Source organism: Temnothorax nylanderi, unplaced genomic scaffold, assembly GCF_030848795.1.
Source record: "Temnothorax nylanderi isolate EJ_2023f unplaced genomic scaffold, tnyl_v1.0 TNYL_tig0337_pilon, whole genome shotgun sequence".
Classification (NCBI taxonomy): Eukaryota; Metazoa; Arthropoda; class Insecta; order Hymenoptera; family Formicidae; genus Temnothorax; species Temnothorax nylanderi.
This window is the reverse complement of record NW_027249399.1, coordinates 137,748-160,664: the sequence shown is the minus strand read 5'-3', so window position 1 is coordinate 160,664 and position 22,917 is coordinate 137,748. Positions and strand designations below refer to the sequence as shown.

The window sequence follows — 22,917 nt, the reverse complement described above, 5'->3', positions numbered from 1 at the left end:
TCCCTCAATCTTTCGTCTCGCACATCTTCATCATTCTTCAAAGCATCGGCGACATCTATTATAATATCTTCCGTTGTTACAACATCCACAAATTGTGGAGACTCCGTAGAGCTCTCGCCACTTGTCCATTCCATGTTGCGCACATTATATTATGTCCCACTCGCGATAATGTTTTTTGATCAATTCTTGCAAATTGGGCACATGTTGCATGGATATATTTGGAACAATGGAGTGCGACAATCTCCGCAAAATCGGCCGTTCATTACGTTGTACGGCTTGCTAACATGCTCTCGATATTCACGTATGTGCTCACCAGTATCTGGTACAGCGATCATACACGAATAACACAGTTTATCCGAACCGTATCTAAAATAAAAATAAATCGCGCAACACTTGGTATGTCCATCCACCGCTAAAAATTCGGGACGCGGCACTAATTTATTGACGACTTCTTTATGATCGTCGTCTTTATCACTGAAATAATCACTGTCGTCCGTTAACGCGCGATCCTCGTCTACATCCATATCGAAATTATTGTCCATCTCGTGTGCAAATCGGGCACATATTACGCGGAAATATCATATACAATGCTTCATGACATCTTGAACAACACCGGGTATGCATCATTCCGCGTAACTCAACGAAGTGTTTTCGGCGAGCGTACATGTAATCGCCAAGGTCTGATAGAACAACCATGCACGGAGCACATAGTGCAAGTGCACCACCCGTAGAATAATAAAAATATATTACGCAACGTTTCCTATGTAAATTTAGTGCAACGATTTCCCAAGGCAGCACCATTCTATCGATGATTTCTTCATGATCGTCGTCTTCATCACTGAAATAATCACTGTCGTCCGTTAACGCGCGATCCTCGTCTACATCCATATCGAAATTATTGTCATCTCCTTTATCGTGAAAAATATTCCCCTGTATTGAATACTCGGCACAAAAAATGCAAAATAACCGCTATACTTTTTTTCCAATCGATATACCGACGCGTAGACTTTCAAATCACAGACTGTGATTTTGACTCGCTTCATTCTTCCTTATATACTTTTTCTATTGCCTTTTCCTCTCGTTTCAACTAGAGCATCGCGTATCGTTTCTTCTGTTTTAGTGCATGGTGTGCATACACTGCAGAGAAACAATATCACCCATAGAAATTAAGTCGCGTTGCTGCACGAGACGGTTAAGTCGCCTAAAATTTATGGTCGAGTATCTACGTCGACCATCGATGCTCGCATCTGCAGTGTGAGATGATATTCGTTTATAAATTCTGTCATCGATGTTTGTCAATATCCATAGAAATTGAGTCGCGTTGCTGCGCTTATGCCGTCTAGTGTTTATAAAATCTAGCTGCCTGTCATCGGCGCTCGCCTTTGTAACGCGCGACGCCATAACCGAATGGCGCCGCGAAACCCCGATAAGCGACTATTCCTAGAAAGAAAAATAAAGAGGAGAGACCGCGACGGTTAAGTCGCCTAAAATTTTTGGTCAAGTACCTATGTCGACCATCGATGCTCGCATCTGCAGTGCCAGATGATATTCGTTTATAAATTCTGTCATCGACGTTCGTCGATACCCATAGAAATTGAGTCGCGTTGCTGCGCTTATGCCGTCTAATGTTTATAAAATCTAGCTGCCTGTCATCAGCGCTCGCCTTTGTAACTCGCGACGCCATAACCGAATGGCGCCGCGAAACCCCGATAAGCGACTCTTCCTACGAAGAAAGGTGAAAAGGACCGCGGCGTCACGCTAGTCGCAGGTCATAAATTATAGCCGCCTGCCATAGGCGCTCGCTCGCATCTGAGGTGTGAAATGACATCTGTTTATAAATACTATCGGCCGACATCGACGCGAGGCGGCATTTGTTTATCGAACATGCCCCGACGCGCTCGCCTGATCCCCCTCCCCCCTTCCCTAGGACCTCCGCGATCTCGAGGCCCTCCCCCCCCCGCGAACCCTATGCTGGGAACGCAGGTCCCCCCCCTTGCAGACCCCTCGGCCGGACCGCGGCGCTAGAGTTCCCCCCGCCCCGCTCCCCCCTCGGAGCACCCGATATAGGAGTCTCACTATCTTCCTACTTGCGTCAGCTATTGAGGACGATCCAAGAATGCTCCCGAATTTTCGCTCGATGGCGGAATCGATAGCGCGCCCCACCCCGGGAGTACGCGGCCTTGCGGCGTTAGAGCGAGGACCAATTAGGGGTGAGCTCGCAGGCTCGCGGTGGATTCTTGCGCAGGGCCGTGAACTACGGCTTTCCGCAGGGCGCCAAACGGCCCTTTGCTCGCGCGGCGATTTTCCGGGATCTTTCCCGGTAGCGGACGGGACGTGATTGCCTCCGCGATCCTCCTTCTCGGTCCGGGAATGGCGGCCGTCCATCCCAGAATCCGGTCAGTGGTTTTGAGGAGGGCAGGTGAGCTTATTCTGCCCCAGCGTCCTGGTCCCTGCCATTAAGGATCCGCCCGCCGCTGTGTCACGCGCCGCGCGCGGGTTTTCCCGCGCTCCCCTGTGCTCGGCGGCCCGCAAGCATCGCCGAAATCCGCCTTTCCTTGTCCGATCTCTCGCCTCTGTTCTTTCCGTCGACTCCGTTTTCCGCGATTCTCTGCATCCTCCCAGGAGACTCCGGTCTTCGGCTCGGTGAGGCGCCACGCAAATGATACAAAAATAAAATAAAAGGGATCAGTAAACGCAACGCAATTATAATATGCCCCCCTGGAGATCTCGCCTCGATTCATTGAACCGTCCTCGGGCGTGAAAAGGTCGCGAAACCGCGCCTTGTGACGGCGGCGGGGCGCTGCAACGTTGCAGCGAAACTGCAACGTCACAAGATATACATATTATTTTTGTTATTTTGTCACATTGTATCTTCTTTCTTTTGTATATGCGCTTGAGGGGAGTAATCCCGGAGCGCCTAATAAATAGCGATTCATCATCATCATCATCTCATGGAGGACAGCGAGAATAAATTGGGAACTTTTAGGAAAAAATTGAGGAACAAAATAGGATTCAAGGAAAAAAGCATACGTGGAAAAATACTACACAAATCACAAAAAGTAGGATCATAGCAGAAGTGACCGAGGAGAAGCACGAACAAATGCTAGAAAAAAAAGTAAAAATAGGATGGAAAATATGTAAAGTACAGGAATACATAGGGATTTTAAGGTGCTTTAAGTGTTGCGGTTACTATCATTATATGCAAAAAATTGTAAAAAAAAGAAACATGCAAAAAATGCGCGGGAAAGCATGCAACTAAAGAGTATAGGAATGAAATAATAGAGTGTGTAAATTATGAGGAAAGAATTAGGGTGCAAACCCATGCAGCGGAACAGCGTACGCAGAAAATCGCGGAACGAGAGCTTTTACCAATCACAAATGTTTCGTGATTTTCAGCGACTTTCTACGGTTTTTAATTTTAACGGACAGTTTTAATTTTCTTCTCGGAACTGCGCCATATGTGTATACACACACATAAAAATGATAAAATAAAAGTATAATCAAACTGATCAAGAAATTGATAGGTGACTATCTTCGTGACAATTTCACTGTCATAACTTCACTATACGGTAACCTATTAACAGTATCGGTGGTATCGGTTAGGTTAACGGTGCCACATTTGCAACATCTGTTACGCGAAATTATTAATTACTTTTTAACCATTTTATTTACAAGTAATTATTATTATCATGTTCATAAATGTTGCATTTAATAAGTTTCCTCTTAGAAATATTTAACTTAATGCTTAAAATATTAAAATAAAATTTGAACAAATTTTAAATGGAAACTCGTGATTAGTCGTGCGCAATCCGCGCTGCTCTCAATACGCTTCATGGGTACATACATAGGGATCGTGAATCCGCGTAACGAAAACAACGGAAAGCTTGTGATTGGTCAAGTCTCTCGTTTCGCGATTTTCTGCGTACGCCGTTTCGCTGCATTGGTTCGCACCCTTAGAATTTTTTAAATTAGGAATTAAAACTCGGATTACTCGGCGTTTGACACAGATTGTCCATGTCACCTCAGACAGCACACGGATATCCGATGGACATCCAATACGTCCTTTAAGGATATTGAGGATGTCCATAGGCCATCCGTTTAACGTCCTTTGGACATTTTATGGACGTCTATAGTATATCTGTTTATGAAATTGGTGGACATGACGGGAGAGGCTACCGCACCTCCTCCGAAAGCAGGGGGGAGGTGGGGGTGAACCTCGGTTCGCGTGAAAAGTGTATGCATGAATTTTTCATGCGTGGAAAGTTAATATAAATTTTTAAATAATACTTCAATTGTGTGTGTATAAACAGTACACACGTAAGCGAGGGAGGAATTATCGCACCTCCCCCGAAAGCAGGGGGGAGGTGGGGGTGAACCTCGGTTCGCGTGAAAAGTGTATGCGTGAAGGCAGTAGGTTCCGTTGTTAGGCGTTGGGCGTTGTTTACATTTGTAAAACGTAAACACAGAAATCTCATTTCTTGTAGTAGACGCTTGTATTCAGTCCTTGAAGGTAGTCAGTTACATTCGTACTCTCACATTATGTGTACCGATATTCATCCTCGTCTTTATCCAAAATTGGTAAATTTTTCTTTTTTTTCTTCGTTTCACGACATTATTTCTGAGAATGAAGTTGCACAAGTTTTTCTCGAAGAGATGAAGATAATTCCATCATCAACATCAACACCGCCTATTTGTTGTGGATTACCAATGAGAGTCGAGAAAAGTTCTGTGTCGAAATTGAAATGGAGATGACGCTGTTCAGCTCAACAAGGAAAAAAGAAGAAAGGATTGAAATGTTGTCGCAAAATAATTAATCCGAGTGAAGGAACATTCTTTGAAGGAACTAAGTGTCGAATCGAACTTTGTGAAATTGTTGTAATTGTGATTTGTTTTGTAATGAAAATGTCTATAACTGATGTCACTTATCATCTCCGTTCATGGCGGTATCAACAACATAAAGATGAATTAAGTAATTCAACAGTGATTATTTTTTATGTTGTCGAGAAATTGCAGAAATCATTAGTTCTCATCACATTAAAATGCTTGGTGGTGTGGAAAAAACGGTACAAATTGACGAAACTTTTTTGACTAAAAGAAAGTATCATCGAGGCCGTGTTACAGAGCAAATGAGTATTGTTGTCCTGGGGTTGTATTGCAAAGAAGACAAAACCGGCGTTTTTATAAAAGTAGATGGAAAAAGCAAACGTCATTTGTGGCCACACATTAAGAAATTTGTCGATCCAAATACATCTATAATGTGTACGGACCAAGCGAAGCAATATCATGGGGTCCGCAGCGGGCGCTGCGGGGGGGATGGTGGGGGGCTGCCTCTCCCGTGCCCTGTCCTCCGGCGAGTAGCTGGGGGTCGGGGATTGGGGGGTGGGTTCCCGGTGCACTGTCCGTCGATGTCATGGCGCGGCCCGGGGGGGGGCTCGGACGGACTCTCTAAGGGGTCTCCGTCACAGGCGCTCCCCCGGGTCGTAGAGGGTTGGGGTTGGGGTCCGGGGGTGGCGAGAAACGCCTCCGGGTCTTGGCCCCACCTGCCCTCATACGAGGGTGCGAGGAGGGGAGGAGTCCATTCCTTCGGGAATGGAAGCTCCTCCTCTCTCTCGCCCGGGGGGCGGGCGTGTGGGCTGGAAACCACACGTCCGCTGCGGTCCTTCTCCTACGGGGGGAGACTGCAACCCCGGAAGGGAGGGGTGGCGGACTGGGGCTAATCCCCTCCAGTCCGCCACAAGTTAGCATCTCGCTTAAAGGCGAGGGGGGGAGGAGGCGGGTGACTGGTTGCCGGGTAACTGGCGCTCCCCGATCCCGTCTCTCTCCCCCAGGTAGGTTACCAGGCGGGAGGGGGCTCATGGACGAAATGCGAACGCGATACCCGGGGCCCCCTCACCAAACCGCCGAGAGGGATTCATGGTGGTTTTAGCCGGTAGGCTATGCGTGGGCACTTGTGCTCGCGCATAGAATCCGGCACTCCCCCGCCCTTTCCAGAGGGTGGAGGGTCTTTCCCCCGACTAGGGGGGCCACTGGGTGCATGACTGGTTGCCACGGTTCGCCGTGGCGCTCCTAAATTGCGTCCCAGTGGTTGAAGATTTCCACCATGTTAAAAAAAAAGCAATATCATGTGGTAGAACAGCTTTTTGGACCCACATGCACTCATCTCACCACTAATCACAGTGTTGGAGAATTTATGGCTGCAGATAATTCTTTGAACATTATTAATGATTTAGAAAACCAGAATAAACTATTTAAAAAATCAATAATATCTCGCAAATCAACTCAATTACTTTATCAGTACATGGCATTGTATTACTACCGTAAAAACATTTTGGAAAAACAATATCGCTGTGATCTTGGCTCTCAAATAATGCAATTCTTCGAGGACATGGCCAAAGTGTATCCTGGTTACATTGATGGACAAAAAAGGGACGGACTTTTTTTGAAAAATCTTGAAGTTCTTTCGCAAGATGAAGAAAATATTACTAATACTAGGTGCGCAACTAAGTTTCCGGGTTTTTTTTATCAATAAAAAATGGAAAATTTCAAGAGAAATACAAAAAATGGTTTATTCAAAGTATCGTCCCTCGCTAGCTATACATTTTCGCCATCTCTCTGGCAATACACGAATACCGCGACAATAAAACGACGCGTCTTTGGACCGAAACCATTCATCCAACCAATTTTGCACTTCTTCGAAATTGGTCAAGTGTAGCCCAGCCAAGCCATGCGCCATCGACCGGAACAAGTGATAATCGGAAGGCGCCAGGTCTGGCGAATACGGCGCACAGTGGGGCCAAATCCCAAAAAGCTGGCAAAAAGTCGAAAAATAAAGTTTCGATTCCGAGGATTTAAAGTGGTGGGTTTGTTTGAGTAATAGTCCGAAGGTCGGATTCTAGACTAGAAAACGTCCTATCCCTTATACTTGCTCGTACACGTCAGTTCAAAAGTGACGCTCGCTCGAACAAGACGTGTCGTGTTCGGAGCCGAGTTTTAAACGTTATATTCAGGAGGACGCCAAAGCTATAAAAATAAAGCAATTTTAAATCTACAAAATGGATTCGACAGCTGGAAGTAAGTAGAATATTATCACGTATTACAAAATTTATGGTAATAATTTATGTGATATTAATAAACAAATGAGTTTTACGAAAATGAACGTAAAATTGCAACGGAAAATTTAAGAAACGTAGAGAAAAGTTTATGAGTTCTGTAGAGTTCTGCGACCAGACCTATTGCATGTTGTAGATTCAAGTATTATTTAATGAAAACAACAAAAAACTGCTGCTACTAGCTGCTACCCTGCTATTGGTGCAAGTTTTTGTAATGAAAAACAATTTTCTTTTGAATTGAATTGAATTTTAAACATTAAAAACGCAAAATATTGAAAAAATGTTTCTGATGAAAGTTGTAGGGTTTTGAAATATCTATTTAGGAGTGTACTCACATTGTGGGCCCGGGGCCCTATATGGGCTCAGTCAGGCCCAAGTCAATTTTTAATTATATTAATCCCCATTTTTTATTGCGCATTTTGATTCTACGGCTCAAGATAGAAATATTTTGTATCAAGTCAATTTTTGCTAAGCCCCTTCCAAAAGGCCCAAAATTTTGGGCCTTTAAAAAGGAGTTTAGCGAAAAATTAGGTGCCAGCTAAAATATTTCTAATTTAGAGCGTAGAATTAAAATCCATAAAAAATGAGGATTAATAATTTTTCATTGTCACTGTGGAGAATATTTTAAAAATAAAAATTTAAAATTCGAAGTATAGGTTTTAATGAAAAATCCGCACGAAAAAACCGGGCTAACTAAGAACCAGCGCGGTAAATAATGCGCGAAAGTTTTATTTATATTTATATTTTACATATTTTCCGACCTTTAACTGCGTGCCGACTAGATTTGTCAGCACGCAGTCAAAGGTTGGAAAATATGTAAAATATAAATATAAATAAAACTTTCGCGCATCATTTACCGCGCTGGTTCTTAGTTAGCCCGGTTTAGTCGTGCGGATAGAAATGTAAATTAATGTTTTTTTTTATTTTCTTGTGGTCTTTATTGTATTGAGTTTTAAGATACGCAATTTACTTTCATAAATAATTTAAAAATATATATTTTTTGGAATACATAATAGTAACTAAGATTGAATGTGTAATTGTCAATTTATCTATAAATATTATACTTTCAAATTTTAGAATCTGCCGACGCTGATGCTCAAGCCTTATTATTAATTGCGCCAAGGATTACAGAGAGTGAGGAAAGCTCCAGCAATCTTACAATTGAATCAACTGACTGTGAATCAAATTATTCTTCTGATGACGATGCATAAAGTTGTTGATTGACTGTATTTTAATAAATATATATTTATTCACCGCCCGTTTACACAATTTTTAAGTATGACTCAAATATTTTTAAAATTTTGACGTACAATGATCTATGTAAATTTAATATTTATTGTACTTTGTATCACGATCTATTAATTTGCATTCTTGTAGCATGTGTTGATTATCGGTAATTTATGTTGTTTCAGCATTGTTAAATTAATTTGATAAGGACCCAAAGTAAGGGTTGAAATGTCGTTATACTAATAAATTACTGCCAGTCAGACCGACTAATCTTGTTTTATTAAATATATATTTATTTTGCAGTTCTCACTTTTTATTTCACTTTCTTCCTTCATGAACAATTACATATTTAATAAGAAATTTAATGTTGATGTAATAAATAACATTAAAAATTTTTTTTATAATAATTTTATATTTAGATATTAGAATTTTGACAGCATTCTTAATCTTTCATTTTTCTATTGTTATTTAGAAATCGAGTTTTAATTAATGATCATTGAAAAGGACAGAATTTAAATCTTAGCCTAAATAAAACGTTTTTTCTATACAAATCGTCTATATATAAAACCATCCATTTTGATTTTTCAAATTTTGACTTCGGATTCGTAATCAGCGAGCCCAAAAACTTCCGGGTACTGAGTTTTATCCAAATTGAAAAACGTTTTCAACTTTTGACCAGCTTTTTGGGATTTGGCCCCACTGTGCGGCGGGTGCGGTAGCAGATCCCATTTCAGCGTTTTGATGGTGTCCTGGACGATGGAACTGCGATGGCACGGAGCGTTGTCGTGCTGCAATATCACTCGTTCGTGTCTCGTGTCCCATTCTGGCCGTTTTTCGAGCAATGTATGGTTTAAATTGATCAGTTGTTGTCGGTAGCGATGCCCATTGACAGTTTCGCCCGGTTTCAGCAGCTCATAGTACACGATTCCTTTCTGGTCCCACCAAACGTCTTCCGGAGCGCTCCTTGTCCTCAGTGTCGAAATCGCCACTTCTGAAGCGTTTAAACCAATCTTCACAGGTAGTTTTCGATGGTGCATGTTCGCCGTAGGCCTCCTCAAGCAAACGACGTGCTTCAGCTGCATTTTTTTCAAGTTAAAGCAGAAAAGCAAAGCTTCCCGCAAATGCTGTTTATTTGGCACAAAACTCGACATCTCCGTTGTTAGAAAAAATATTTTTGCGTTGCGATATGTGTTTATATAACGACTGGTTATTGTTAACAGATGTCCAAGCTATAACTTCAGACAACTTCAGACATGTAAGTCGAGTACATGTGTTATTGGTGCCATCTATGTGTGAAACCCGGAAACTTAGTTGCGCACCTAGTATATTGCCACCACTGAAACGTCATCGTGAGATGTCACTCGAGGAAGAATTTGATTTTGACAGTGACAACAATTCTGATGATGATTCAAGTTTCGATCCATAATGTATGTTATAAAGAGTATATTTAATTTATAAACTGAAATTTTTTTTCTATTTGCATACTATTCGTACGATATACATATATTTATACGATAATATATTATATCTAATAATTTAAAAGTAATTATGAATAAAAAGGAACATCCTCTCCGATGATCTTGACTTTGACATATATTGTCAACGTCACCCTCCTGAGTGAGTGTCCCTTTTATGCATAATTACCAATTTAAAAAAGTAAAGATTTATATTATATTTATTTTGAGCTTGAATACTGCATATCTCGAAAACTAAAACAGTTAGCCCTATAAGACCTATATAATTTTTTGTTCAGCGTAAAAAATACTACCAGAAACCACAATCAAATCAAGGGGTCCTAGTTATTGTGTTCTCCCCATATATGTATGTATCCACACACACATACACACATTGTTAAACGTATTGCACACGCATATTGCAAATTAATTAAAGAAAACAGCAATTTGTACAAAATAGTTATAAAAACTAATGTTGAAATTTCAATAAGAGTGTTTACTCAAATTTTGTAAAAAAATTCTCAGATTTTCTAGAAATTTTACTCCAAATGCAAACTTTTGCATTGTTTAAGAACAAAAATGATTTAAAATGAGCAAAAATGAAATAAATTCACAAATTGCATGTGCAAATGCAAATGTTTACAATGAAGAATATGTTTTATTTTATATATTTCAGTTTCTCGACATAACTGGCAAAGTTTCGTACATCAAATTTCGCACGACGTTTTGGCCCTTGGTTTGGGCCCTTATCAAGTGACTGTAATAACGAAACGCAATTTCAGGGAGTAACAAATTACCAAATTACAAGACTTAAATAAATTAGTCATACCTAAATCATCTAAAAGACTCGTCGTAAAACATCACAAGACATCCGTAATATGAAGTTGTTCCAGGAAAATCATAAAGCTAAAAATAGTGCATGTTAGTAGTAATAAAAAGTAAAATGCAAAAATAAAATAAACGTTAAAACTCGTTACATAACTTGTGTGTCCAAAAATAAAATGTAACGTAGTCAGTTGTATAATGATAGAAGTACAATGATAAAAGAATTAAAAATAATAAATAAAAAATAATAAATAATAAATAATAAATAATAAATTAATAAACTTCTTACATGTCTTGTGTGTCGAGTGATAAGATATATACAAGTTAACTGTAGCCGAACGTGACATGTTCGCACGGAAGCGATCGACCGACTGGCGCGTTTGACCCAAAAACAAAGAAGTCGTGACAGATTGTTAAAATATTATTGGTTGTTGGAATAACCAATAGGATCGATTCTAAGTAGACGAGATGAGCCTATCATAAATCGGATTGAGATTCTCCGTATCTCTTTGTAAGTTTATGTTATCGTTGAATTTCTTAATATAATATGGGTGTCTCCGAGTAGAAGCTTCTTTTATACTACGGGTCAACGCTATGGAAGGGACAGCATTAAATTGTTGAAAGACTGGATTAACATCGTGACCAAATCTCACACTATTAAACAACAACTAATCTTTCTACTTCGGTGCCGAAGACAGGACATGTTACCACCGCACATAAAGAACCTACGGACTAATGTACGTTTTTACAGGGGTTCTACGAATAACTTGTTAGATAACTACAAGAAGCGATACCAGAGAGCAATGTTAAATTTAGAAATTAAGGATCTTATTCAATATGGGAATTTTTTGCGCTTGAAAATAGAGGACACGGAGAAAAAACTGTTCCTTTTGTTACCTGAACAGTTAGTGATCAATTTTATTAGGCTCAATAATGTTAAAATTCTCCGACACAAGAATTTGGTCAAGGATAGACTCGTCAAAAAATTTGAAGAACTGAAAAAGAAACTACAAGCACAGAACCCGTTTTCTAAAATAGATAACAACAAATGGTTTGTCAATATTAGCACTAAAGTCATTCCGGATTCAGTGAAAAATATTCTATGTCTCGGTGACAAGTTTGGATTACCTATTAGTAACTTGAATAAAAAAGATCGGTTAAATTCAGTGTTGGAGGTCATCAAAAACGTGGAATACTATAATTTTAAGTTTCCGGTAAAATGTCTTAATGGAATTCGCAATAGTGTATCCAACACTTTATCGACCTTTCTTAACAATAGCAAACATTTAAATCACATAGACAGGTACGTTCTCAATGGCTTTCAGATGTGCAAAAGGTTCCTAATTGACAATGATGATGTCCTTGTCACGAAAGCGGACAAAGGTCAGATCACAGTTGTCATGGACAAAAGTGATTACATCAACCGGATGACAGAATTACTCAACGACCAATCCACTTATAAAAAACTGAATAAAGATCCGATTACGAAAATAACTTCTAAACTGAATCAATTAGTTAAGTCCTGGCGTGACAACGACATCATCGACCAGAATCTATATAAACTACTAAATTGTACTAACGGCAATCTCCCAAGGTGTTACGGGCTACCAAAGGTCCACAAAGTAGGATTTCCTATGCGTATTATTGTCTCCTCAATAGGAAGTCCATTATATAACGTTGCAAGTTTCTTACATGAAACCATACACACATCTGTTAAGAAACCGAACTCTCACGTCAAGGACGGTTGGTCCTTTGTTGATGAGATTAAAAATGTTAGTATCGGCCCAGACGAGATTCTTATATCTTTAGATGTTACAGCTCTTTTCACTAACATTCCTAAAGAACTTGTAATTATGGGGATTAAAAAACGGTGGGATGACATATCTCAGAATACTAAAATGAATCTAACACAATTTTTACACGCCGTTGAACTCGTTTTGGAATCTACTAGTTTTTATTTTAATGGACAAGCGTACGAACAGATTTTTGGTAGCCCGATGGGATCTCCGTTGTCTCCGTGTTTGGCTGACATTGTAATGGACGATCTAGAGACGCACTGTCTTGCTTCGCTTGACTTTGTTGTTCCGTTCTTCCGCAGATATGTGGATGATATTTTTGCAATAATACCACGTTCAAAAATTAATGTGATCCTCGATGCGTTTAACGGCTATCACCCAAGATTACAGTTTACACACGAAAAAGAAGTCAACGGCTCCATCTCCTTCTTAGATACAACAGTGATCAGAGACAAGAATAAACTCATCACTAATTGGTACAGGAAACCCACATTCTCGGGTAGATACACCAACTTCTTTTCTAGCCACCCTTTTAAATATAAATTAAACACGATAATTAGCTTGGTTGATCGTGCCATTCTACTGTCGGACGAGCGATTTTATTGTGAAAATTTAAAAACGGTTAAAGAAATTTTACTAAACAATTGTTTTCCGATTGATATAATTGAAAAACAAATAAAGAATAGGTTATTTATACTGAAAAATCGCAAAGACTCCACCGTACAAAGCGATGATACGGGTGATAGTACGTTTGATGCAGCGAGATGCATTGTCTTACCGTACATTAAAGGCGTAAGCGAGGATATAGGTCGGCTTGTTAACAAAACCGGTCTTCGTGTTTTACATACAATTCCAAAAAAATTGGACAGCATTTTCAGGAGGGGCAAAGATAAATTATCTGCCGCCAGAAGCACTGAAGTCGTATATAAAATAAATTGTAATGACTGCAACGCACATTATATTGGACAGACGAAACGCCATTTAGGAACCAGGATCAAAGAACACAGGAGTGATATTATTAAACACAATAGTAATCACTCGGTAGTTAGCAAACACCGCATATCGCTAGGACATGATTTTAAGTGGACGGAGCCTGAGATCCTGCATAAGGAAAAGAACGTGAAAAAGAGAGAAATCGCGGAGATGTTTTATATTAAGAAATTCAACGATAACATAAACTTACAAAGAGATACGGAGAATCTCAATCCGATTTATGATAGGCTCATCTCGTCTACTTAGAATCGATCCTATTGGTTATTCCAACAACCAATAATATTTTAACAATCTGTCACGATTTCTTTGTTTTTGGGTCAAACGCGCCAGTCGGTCGATCGCTTCCGTGCGAACATGTCACGTTCGGCTACAGTTAACTTGTATATATCTTATCACTCGACACACAAGACATGTAAGAAGTTTATTAATTTATTATTTATTATTTATTATTTATTATTTTTTATTTATTATTTTTAATTCTTTTATCATTGTACTTCTATCATTATACAACTGACTACGTTACATTTTATTTTTGGACACACAAGTTATGTAACGAGTTTTAACGTTTATTTTACTTCACAAAATTATATTACCTAACTTAACTCAAGTGACATGTATCTAACCTAAGTGGTAGCTTTATATCTTTTTCACAAAATTATATTACCTAACTTAACTCAAGTGACATGTATTAAAAAAAAAAGATGTAAAATCTTTATTTTCTTCTTTACAAAATTATATTACTTAACTTAACTCAAGTGACATGTATTTCAAAAAAAGATGTGAAATCTTTAAATTAAATTGCGCCAATTGTAAAGAGAATATGTATATTGCTTTGAAAGATAATTGTTATGCAACTACTTTAAAGAAATAAAACCCAAGTGGTATCTTCGTATTCCTATTCAAGGGTCTTCCTATTCTAAACCCAAGTGATAATAGCTTCTTAATTCTCTTTAACAAATTTTTAATATTACAAAGAATCATTTTAATTACAAAGAATTAAAGAAGTAACAGTACAAAATAAAAATATTTAATTAAAACAAAATAAATAAATTTTTCTTGTAAAAAAACTTGGCGCTGCTTTTTTACTCCTGTCGCATTCTTTCCTAAATTATGTTTATTGTTTTTTATTCAATCAAAAATCTTAGTACTAATGTTTAAATTTTAATGTTTAAATTTCAAAGTCTAGCAGCGCCAAGTTTTTTTACAAGAAAAATTTATTTATTTTGTTTTAATTAAATATTTTTATTTTGTACTGTTACTTCTTTAATTCTTTGTAATTAAAATGATTCTTTGTAATATTAAAAATTTGTTAAAGAGAATTAAGAAGCTATTATCACTTGGGTTCCATTAAGAATAGGAAGACCCTTGAATAGGAATACGAAGATACCACTTGGGTTTTATTTCTTTAAAGTAGTTGCATAACAATTATCTTTCAAAGCAATATACATATTCTCTTTACAATTGGCGCAATTTAATTTAAAGATTTCACATCTTTTTTTGAAATACATGTCACTTGAGTTAAGTTAAGTAATATAATTTTGTAAAGAAGAAAATAAAGATTTTACATCTTTTTTTTTTAATACATGTCACTTGAGTTAAGTTAGGTAATATAATTTTGTGAAAAAGATATAAAGCTACCACTTAGGTTAAATTTTGAATTTACAAAATACATTGCGTGTACTTGGCACTTTTTTTTACCTTTTTTGAAAAAGGTAATTTTGTACTGATATCACCTATTTTGTAGTGTTAAGCAAGGATCTGCAAAACATTTTTATTTTTTATTTTTTAATTATTCACAAAATTAGCAATACCAACAAATACATAAAAATTAATAATATTTAAGTAAAAGTAAATTATACATTTCTCACAAAAATTGAAGGAACACTAAATTTATCTTTAAAAATGAATAAAATTTAAATTTCAAGCTTAAAACCTCTACTTCCGAAAGGTTACTATTATTCGTCCAATTTTTATTATGTCTAGACATAATTTTAATTCAGCGAATTTTTATTATGTCATGACATAATTTTAATTCTGCCGCTAGGGAATTTTTAAGTCGATTCTTATAAATCAAGCTTGAATTTGATGTCTAGGTGTCCCAGGTTGCCGATAACGAGGTCCACATAGTGCGCTCCATAGTTTTCGGTGTCCAGGTGTATTAATACCTTGAATTCGATGTCCACGTGTTCCAGGTTGCCGATGACGGATTCCAGATAGTGCGCTCCATAGTTTTCGGTGTCCAGGTGTAATAATACGTTGAATTCGATGTCTAGGTGTCTCACGTTGCCGATGACGAGGTCCACATAGTGCGCTTTGTAGTTTTTGGTGTCTACGTGTATTAATACCTCGAATTCGATATCTACGTGTCCTACATTCAGATTTAAAGTTATTAATACATCTAGACACCAAAAACTACAAAGCACACTATGTGAACCTCGTTATCGGCAACCTGGGACACGTAGACATCGAATTCGAGGTATTATTACACCTAGACACCGAAAACTACGGAGCGCGCTATCTGGACCTCGTCATCAGCAACCTGGGACACCTAGACATCAATTTCAAGGTATTAATACACGTAGACCCCGAAAACTACGGAGCGCACTATGTGGACCTCGTCATCGGCAACCTGGGACACCTAGACATCGAATTCAACGTATTAATACACGTAGACACCGAAAACTACGGAGCTCACTATCTAGACATCGTCATCGGCAACCTGGGACACCTAGACATCGCATGCAACGTATTATTACACCTGGACACCGAAAACTACGAAGCGCACTATGTGGACCTCGTCATCGGCAACCTGGGACACCTAGACATCGAATTCAACGTACGATTACACCTGGACACCGAAAACTATGAAGCGCACTATCTGGATCCCGTCATCGCCAACCTGGGACACGTGGATATCGAATTCAAGGTATTAATACACGTAGACACCGAAAACTACGGAGCGCACTATGTGGACCTCGTCATCGGCAACCTGGGACACCTAGACATCGAATTCAACGTACGATTACACCTGGACACCGAAAACAATGAAGCGCACTATCTGGATCCTGTCATCGGCAACCTGGGACACGTGGACATCAAATTCAAAGTATTAATACACGTAGACACCGAAAACTACGGAGCGCACTATGTGGACCTCGTCATCGGCAACCTGGGACACGTAGACATCGAATTCAACGTATTATTACACCTGGACACCGAAAACTATGAAGCGCACTATCTGGACCTCGTCATCGGCAACCTGGGATACCTAGACGTCGAATTCAAGCTTGATTCATAAGAATCGACTTAAAAATTCCCTAGCGGCACTTTCTGCCAAGCGTAGAGAACCTTCTTTTCCGGCACCGGTGGTAATACGATGTAAGGATACGAAATCTCTCCAGATAAACATGAAGCAATTGACTCAATATGTATTATATATATGTATACCTAATTTACCTAAATAGAAATCTTCCTCCTGACCGATAAGTCTATCGACCTTATTTAATTTACCTACTAGATCGATCGAAATACGCGCGCGATATCGAAACTGGCGATACCTGCGCCGCCAGCGTCGAAAAAGTGAAAGTGACATTTCCCCCTTATTATATATATATGTTATATTGAATTGAGAGCTTGACGTAGACGTATCTTAATAAAAAATTTTCACATTTGGACTTTGCGTCACAATATCTCCGCTCGTAGGGCACGTAGCGGAAAATATTATAGGAGATACCCCCCCCCCCCAAAGTCGACCCCAAGCTATCGATCAAGCCTACTTAGAACTTGATCCGTTCACTCGCTATCGAGATCTCAACATCTTGGGTACTCGCAACCCGTCGCGTCGCGTAAAAGAGTCACGGTCGGTCTCGCTCCGCGTGTACTTGGCACGAGACACTACCGTGTCTCTTGATTTTTGCATTTTACTTTTTATTACTACTAACATGCACTATTTTTAGCTTTATGATTTTCCTGGAACAACTTCATATTACGGATGTCTTGTGATGTTTTACGACGAGTCTTTTAGATGATTTAGGTATGACTAATTTATTTAAGTCTTGTAATTTGGTAATTTGTTACTCCCTGAAATTGCGTTTCGTTATTACAGTCACTTGATAAGGGCCCAAACCAAGGGCCGAAACGTCGTGCGAAATTTGATGTACGAAACTTTGCCAGTTATGTCGAGAAACTGAAATATATTTATTTATCACTGGCGAACTACGAAAGCTGTTTATGTTTTATTTTATTTTGCTTTTTTTCCTGCCCTTTCTTTTGCACGTCTCAGCCAAGTTTTAATGGCTTGCTCAACTTTTTTTCAATTTTCCGCTGTTTTACACAGTAGAGCATTTTCTAAATAGAAAAAAAAACATAATATAGACATAATTATATATTTGAAATATAACTATAGTTATAGTTATTATACAGGGTATCTCTCAAGTCTGACCCAGCCTCCTGCATCTCAGAAACAGCTTTAGATATGGAAAAATGTTTTAGATAAAAGTTGTAGGATATTAAGGGGGACAGATAAAAATATTGAATTGATTTTGAGCGATTTTTTCAAGGCCAGGTCAATGTGATCCATGTTTTCTTAAATAGAATATCCCATTTTTTATTGCATATTCTTGCCCTTTTCAAGACGTTTTTAAAACACTATAATGAAGCTCTCTTTTATTAAGAATTTCCTGAGATATTTTAAATTTTGTTATGATATTTTTAATATAAAATATGAAATATCTCGTAAAGTATTCACTTTTCGATGACTTTATATTTTTATACGCAGAATAATAAAAGGAATCGATTTTTGTAAAAAAATTATTTGATTGTATTTTGTAGAAATATTTAATTTTGCAATATTTTGCAATTTTGCAATATTAAAAATTAATATTATTATTCGATTTGTTTCATTATTCTATGTAAAAAAGTATTAAGGTGAAGTCATCGAAAAATGAATATTTTACGAGATATTTCATATTTTATATTAAAAGTAGCATAACAAAATTTAAAATATCTCAGGACGTCCTTAATGAAAGAGAGCTTTATTATAGTGTATTGAAAACGTCTTAACAAGGGCTACAAGAATATGTAATAAAAAATGGGGTTTCCATTTAAAAAAACTTTGATCACAATGACTTGGCCTTGAAAAGGTCATTCGAGGTCAAGTCCATATTTTCACCATCTGCTCCCCTTTATATCCTACAATTGTTATCTGAAACATTTTTCCATATCTAAAGTCGTTTCCGAGATCCAGGGCGCTGGGTCAGACTTTAAAGATACCCTGTATAAAGCACCGACAATACACATAAATATTTACAAATATAAATCGATTTTCAAACAAATTTAGACTACTTATGCGTTTTAATTACATATTTGATGTTATTCAGCAAAAGAGCAACGCAGATGTGCAGTGGTGGTACAAAATATTTCTGACTGAACTGTGAAATTTACTACGTTTAGGTTAGGTTGTAACCGAACGCTGCTACTTGAGAACGCGATTTACGCTGAATTTCACCCTATCAATCGGTCGCCACTCGGTTTGACCTCTATCTACCGAGAAGGTCTCGCAAACTTTTCGTCTTCGATTCAAACGATACTCTAATAACTCTTCTTTGTTTCAGGTTCCTGCCCCGGATGGATCATCGATGCTGCTGAATCAACTCCCCTGGATCACCTCCTTGGCGAATACCGGATCTACGCTAGACAACGATGGATCGATACCGATGGACAAGGTACGTAGAAGGTAAGTATGTTTAATTAATCTTGAGACAAGTTCACTTTAATATACGATTCTTCTATTTCAAATCGTCAAACATGTATAAATGAGTTTACACAGATTCAATATTCCGCACATGAGTGCCCTACGCCTAACGTCAAACAATCTAATTCGGTTAGTAACGCGATACCGCTCGCTCTCGTATATCGAGTATTACGCCGTACGCGAAAGTTCCCGATTGTAATGCACGATAGATACGTCTGCACGCTATTATCGTACTCAAGAGACTGCCTCGAGAATCGTTGTTCGCTCCGGCTCCCCACTTTGCCGCGCTCCTCCCCACTCTGCGACTTGTTGTGATCAGGCCATTGTGTTTGCTCGTTTTTGCTCGCATTCCTGAGTGTTTATTGCTTTCCAATCACGTGCTCGCCTCGTGGATTTATTCCGGAACATTCGACCCGAGGAAGCTTCTCGGTGTTCCGCGACGTATTCTCCTTTCTCTCCTGACGCAGATTCCCCAGGTCTGTGGTTGTTTTCCAATTTGCGCGGGCGTCGACGCCGACCCCTGCGCACTTCCTCGGGGATGCTCCCTTGTTCGTCCCCGATCGAATTCCCAGGAGAAAATGTTAGGGGTTTTGTTGGTTCGCTCGCCGATGACGCTGACCTCCCCGTAATGTCTCCTAGGTCCCGCTTACTCCGATTCCGGCACTTGTTCTCGGAGAAGATGTCCGGGTCGCTTATTCCCGTCGATTGAGTTTGACGCCGACCTGCCGGCCGTGTATTCTGGGTAGCCTTGGTTACATCTCCACTGATTATTCCAGTAGAAGACGTTGGTGCCGCTAACTCCTGGCACCGTTGTCCGAGGCTGACGCCGATCGTATGTTCGTATATTCCACGTGATACCCGTTTGGATTGGGACAACTGTCCCAGACGAAAACGTCGGTGCCGCTAACTCCTGGCACCATTACGTGGCGTTGACGCCCATGACGGGCACATGCGTCTTTTGCTTCGCTGCTACCCTGTGTACCCTTTTTCCTGGAGATTTTCGTGTGCTTCCTACTTACTTCGCACGATTAGTTTGCCGACTCGCATGCGCTTGTACCAACTTAAACTAACGATAATATCGCAAGAAATTAAAGAAACTAGATAAGATAACCGAATCGGCGCGAAAGATAACGAAATCCATTTATTTTTGTGACCTTGTGGGCATGAAAACCTTAATATGAATGCTTAACCTAATAGGAAACGATTGCCTTATGGGCTCAGGTATTCTTAAGTCTAAGTCTTAATTCTACGCATTATCGATGTACTGAAAATTAAATTCGCCTGAAGGGCATAAACAATATACACGTTAATAAGCATGCAAAATAACCGAGTTGTGAGCAGAAAGAATAAAATAGTTGTCGATGCTTTATTAGATACAACAAACGTAAACGGGAGATATCACGAGTGGAGAAAACATAAGCGAGAATAATCTTTATTTTGCAACGGATGCGTTCTTCGTCCGTCGTGAATCGCCTCTCTCTCTTAGACCGAATGCAATATGATTCGCGCGTTTCTGAGCCCATGCCGCTGCCTGGGCTCTTATAACCGCCGGGTGTCGGCTCGGTCGGTACCTCCGCCCGCTCGGTCGTTACCTCCACTCGCTCGGCCAATACCCGCTGGCGCGTTCCCCGCGGGCTGTTACCCGCTCTCCGCAGCAACTCCGAAGCGTGCGGCTGCAAGGTTAGGTAACGTAATAGCGTTACTTCTGTAGTAATTTACTCATTTACCCGGAGTGAATTATAAGTTTACTACAAAACCCCATTTACGCAGAGAAATTATCGTAAGTTACTACAGAAGTAAAGCTCATGTAAACATAGTAATTAATTGTTTCATGCCATGATTGAGGTTATTCGATCTTGATTGTGGAAACTGCATATATAAAAATTATTTTAATAGGTTAAAAGGATCTAACTCTTATATATCATTATAATGATATAAAGCCAATGGCACACAATACGATTTTTAGATGTAATTAACTCGGTGGACCCACGTTAATGCCAACTTCAAGGAATTTGTATCCCGTAGTTGTCAACGCGTATCGTCTGCTGAGTATACGAACCGCGCGACGCTCCAACAAAATGCTGTAGAAAAAATAATGAAATTAGTAATAAAAAATTATACAATTTATAATTTGCAAATATAAAAAATATAAAGCTTTATAAGTTAAGAAAAAAAAACGAAAACTTACTTGTTACACTTGTTCTCGTACGATGGAGTTTCATCATCGTGAATGGATACGTAATAATTCACACGTCTGCCACTGCTGCTGCTTCCTTCAGCGGAGCACATTTTTTCTCTCGGTTATGAGAAGCGGACCGTTGATACAAGCGGCCGATGCAACACTGATCGTCGTTGTAAAATTAATCGAATATACGTGATAACTCCCTAAATTATGATGAAAAGGGGCCGAATTAATGTTTCTGTAACGCGCAATCAGGGCTCTGGAATTTAAGAGAGGGGACTAAGATAGGATGCTTTTTTGATTAAGACGTGTATTCCCCCCACCCCTCCCCCTCCACATGACATCAACCGCGAAACATGTTCAGGCATGTTCGCTGAAACCTAATACCCCCCCTCGAAGCTCTCGAGTTAGAATTCGTCACGTATACCTACTTATTCTTTAATTTTGTACACTATCGACTAATGGGGAAAGGGAATAAAACATTGTAAAATTTATATATATATATATATATATATATATATATATATATTATATAATTTATTTTTAAAAAGATGATAACTCTCTCTGGCGTTTCGACCACCAGTTAAATATTTTTAATACATTTTGCAATGCGCAATTCTTAACGTGTTTTCCACATCGCATAGTAACATCTAGATTATTTAAAGATTCGATATCTTCGTAATCTGCATCCAAAGTCTCAATGTTTAGATTTTTTCTCGCTTTATTTTCAAGCAGATCCACCAGCCATTCTCGTTTCTGGCATCCCTTGACGTACACGAGAGTCGGCATCTCGTCGTCGTCGTCGTCGTCGTCCTCTTCCTCACCGAGCACGGCCGACGTAATTAAACGCTTCACCTTGCTGTACGGCACGTTTCCATCTTCCCATCGTAATCCATGGTGATTGCGAATCAACCAGGAAGCGCACGATTTGTCGGATTTCGGGTGGGAGGAGATTCCACGGCATAGGGCATGTAAAGATGTAATGCGCCAGAACGGCTCCGTTTCTCAGCACCACCGCCTCCTTCACGACAAATTTCATCCCGACGACGAAACCTTGCAGGTCCACAAACGTTGGTGCGGACATGAAAAGATTTCTCTCTCTCTTCGATGCGTGAATCGCGAGGAATAACACTCTGATTTATATCCTGCTCCCCTTTTCCTTCTCATAAATTTGTATCGAGAGTGAAAGAGAGAGAAAATTTTCGTCGACGTTGCTGCGAACACTGACTATTTTGCGCACTACGTTGGTCAATGGATTGTACTTAATCACGCGATCGTGAATGATGAGACAGTACGCGGAGGTATTCGGCGGTACGTTCTCCATGCAATCGAATTCTATTCTGACATCCACGGTGGCGTTTTTGACGGATTTGTTTTGTCGAGAGCAATCGATGATCCCCACCGGGCCGTTACGTAGAAAAGTCGAAACGGTGAGACTCGGCTCGAGATATTCGTATCCGTAATAACCCTTACAGAAACGCGCGTACATATCGTACAGAATCGCCCATCTGTGTTTACTAAAGTCCAAATTCAAATTGTCGTACGGATAGACTTCCGAGTTTAGATAGAGTTTCACGTT

General features: G+C 39.3%; 1 protein-coding gene across 1 annotated transcript; it reads left to right on the top strand.

Annotated features, from left to right (window-relative positions):
- The first annotated feature begins 11,316 nt into the window (after positions 1-11,316).
- LOC139781431 (uncharacterized) lies at positions 11,317-13,650 on the top strand. The gene is made up of 2 exons (XM_071720285.1): positions 11,317-12,910; positions 13,397-13,650. Exons 1-2 carry the CDS (start codon positions 11,317-11,319, stop codon positions 13,648-13,650), a joined length of 1,848 nt encoding a protein of 615 aa, XP_071576386.1.
- The last annotated feature ends 9,267 nt before the right edge of the window (positions 13,651-22,917 follow it).

Coding starts and splice junctions, on each gene's coding strand:
- LOC139781431 (XM_071720285.1), top strand. CDS start 11,317: ATGTTACCACCGCACATAAAGAACCTACGGACTAATGTACGTTTTTAC. Junction 12,911..13,396: donor CAGGAAACCCACATTCTCGG/GTAGATACACCA, acceptor AACGCCATTTAG/GAACCAGGATCAAAGAACAC.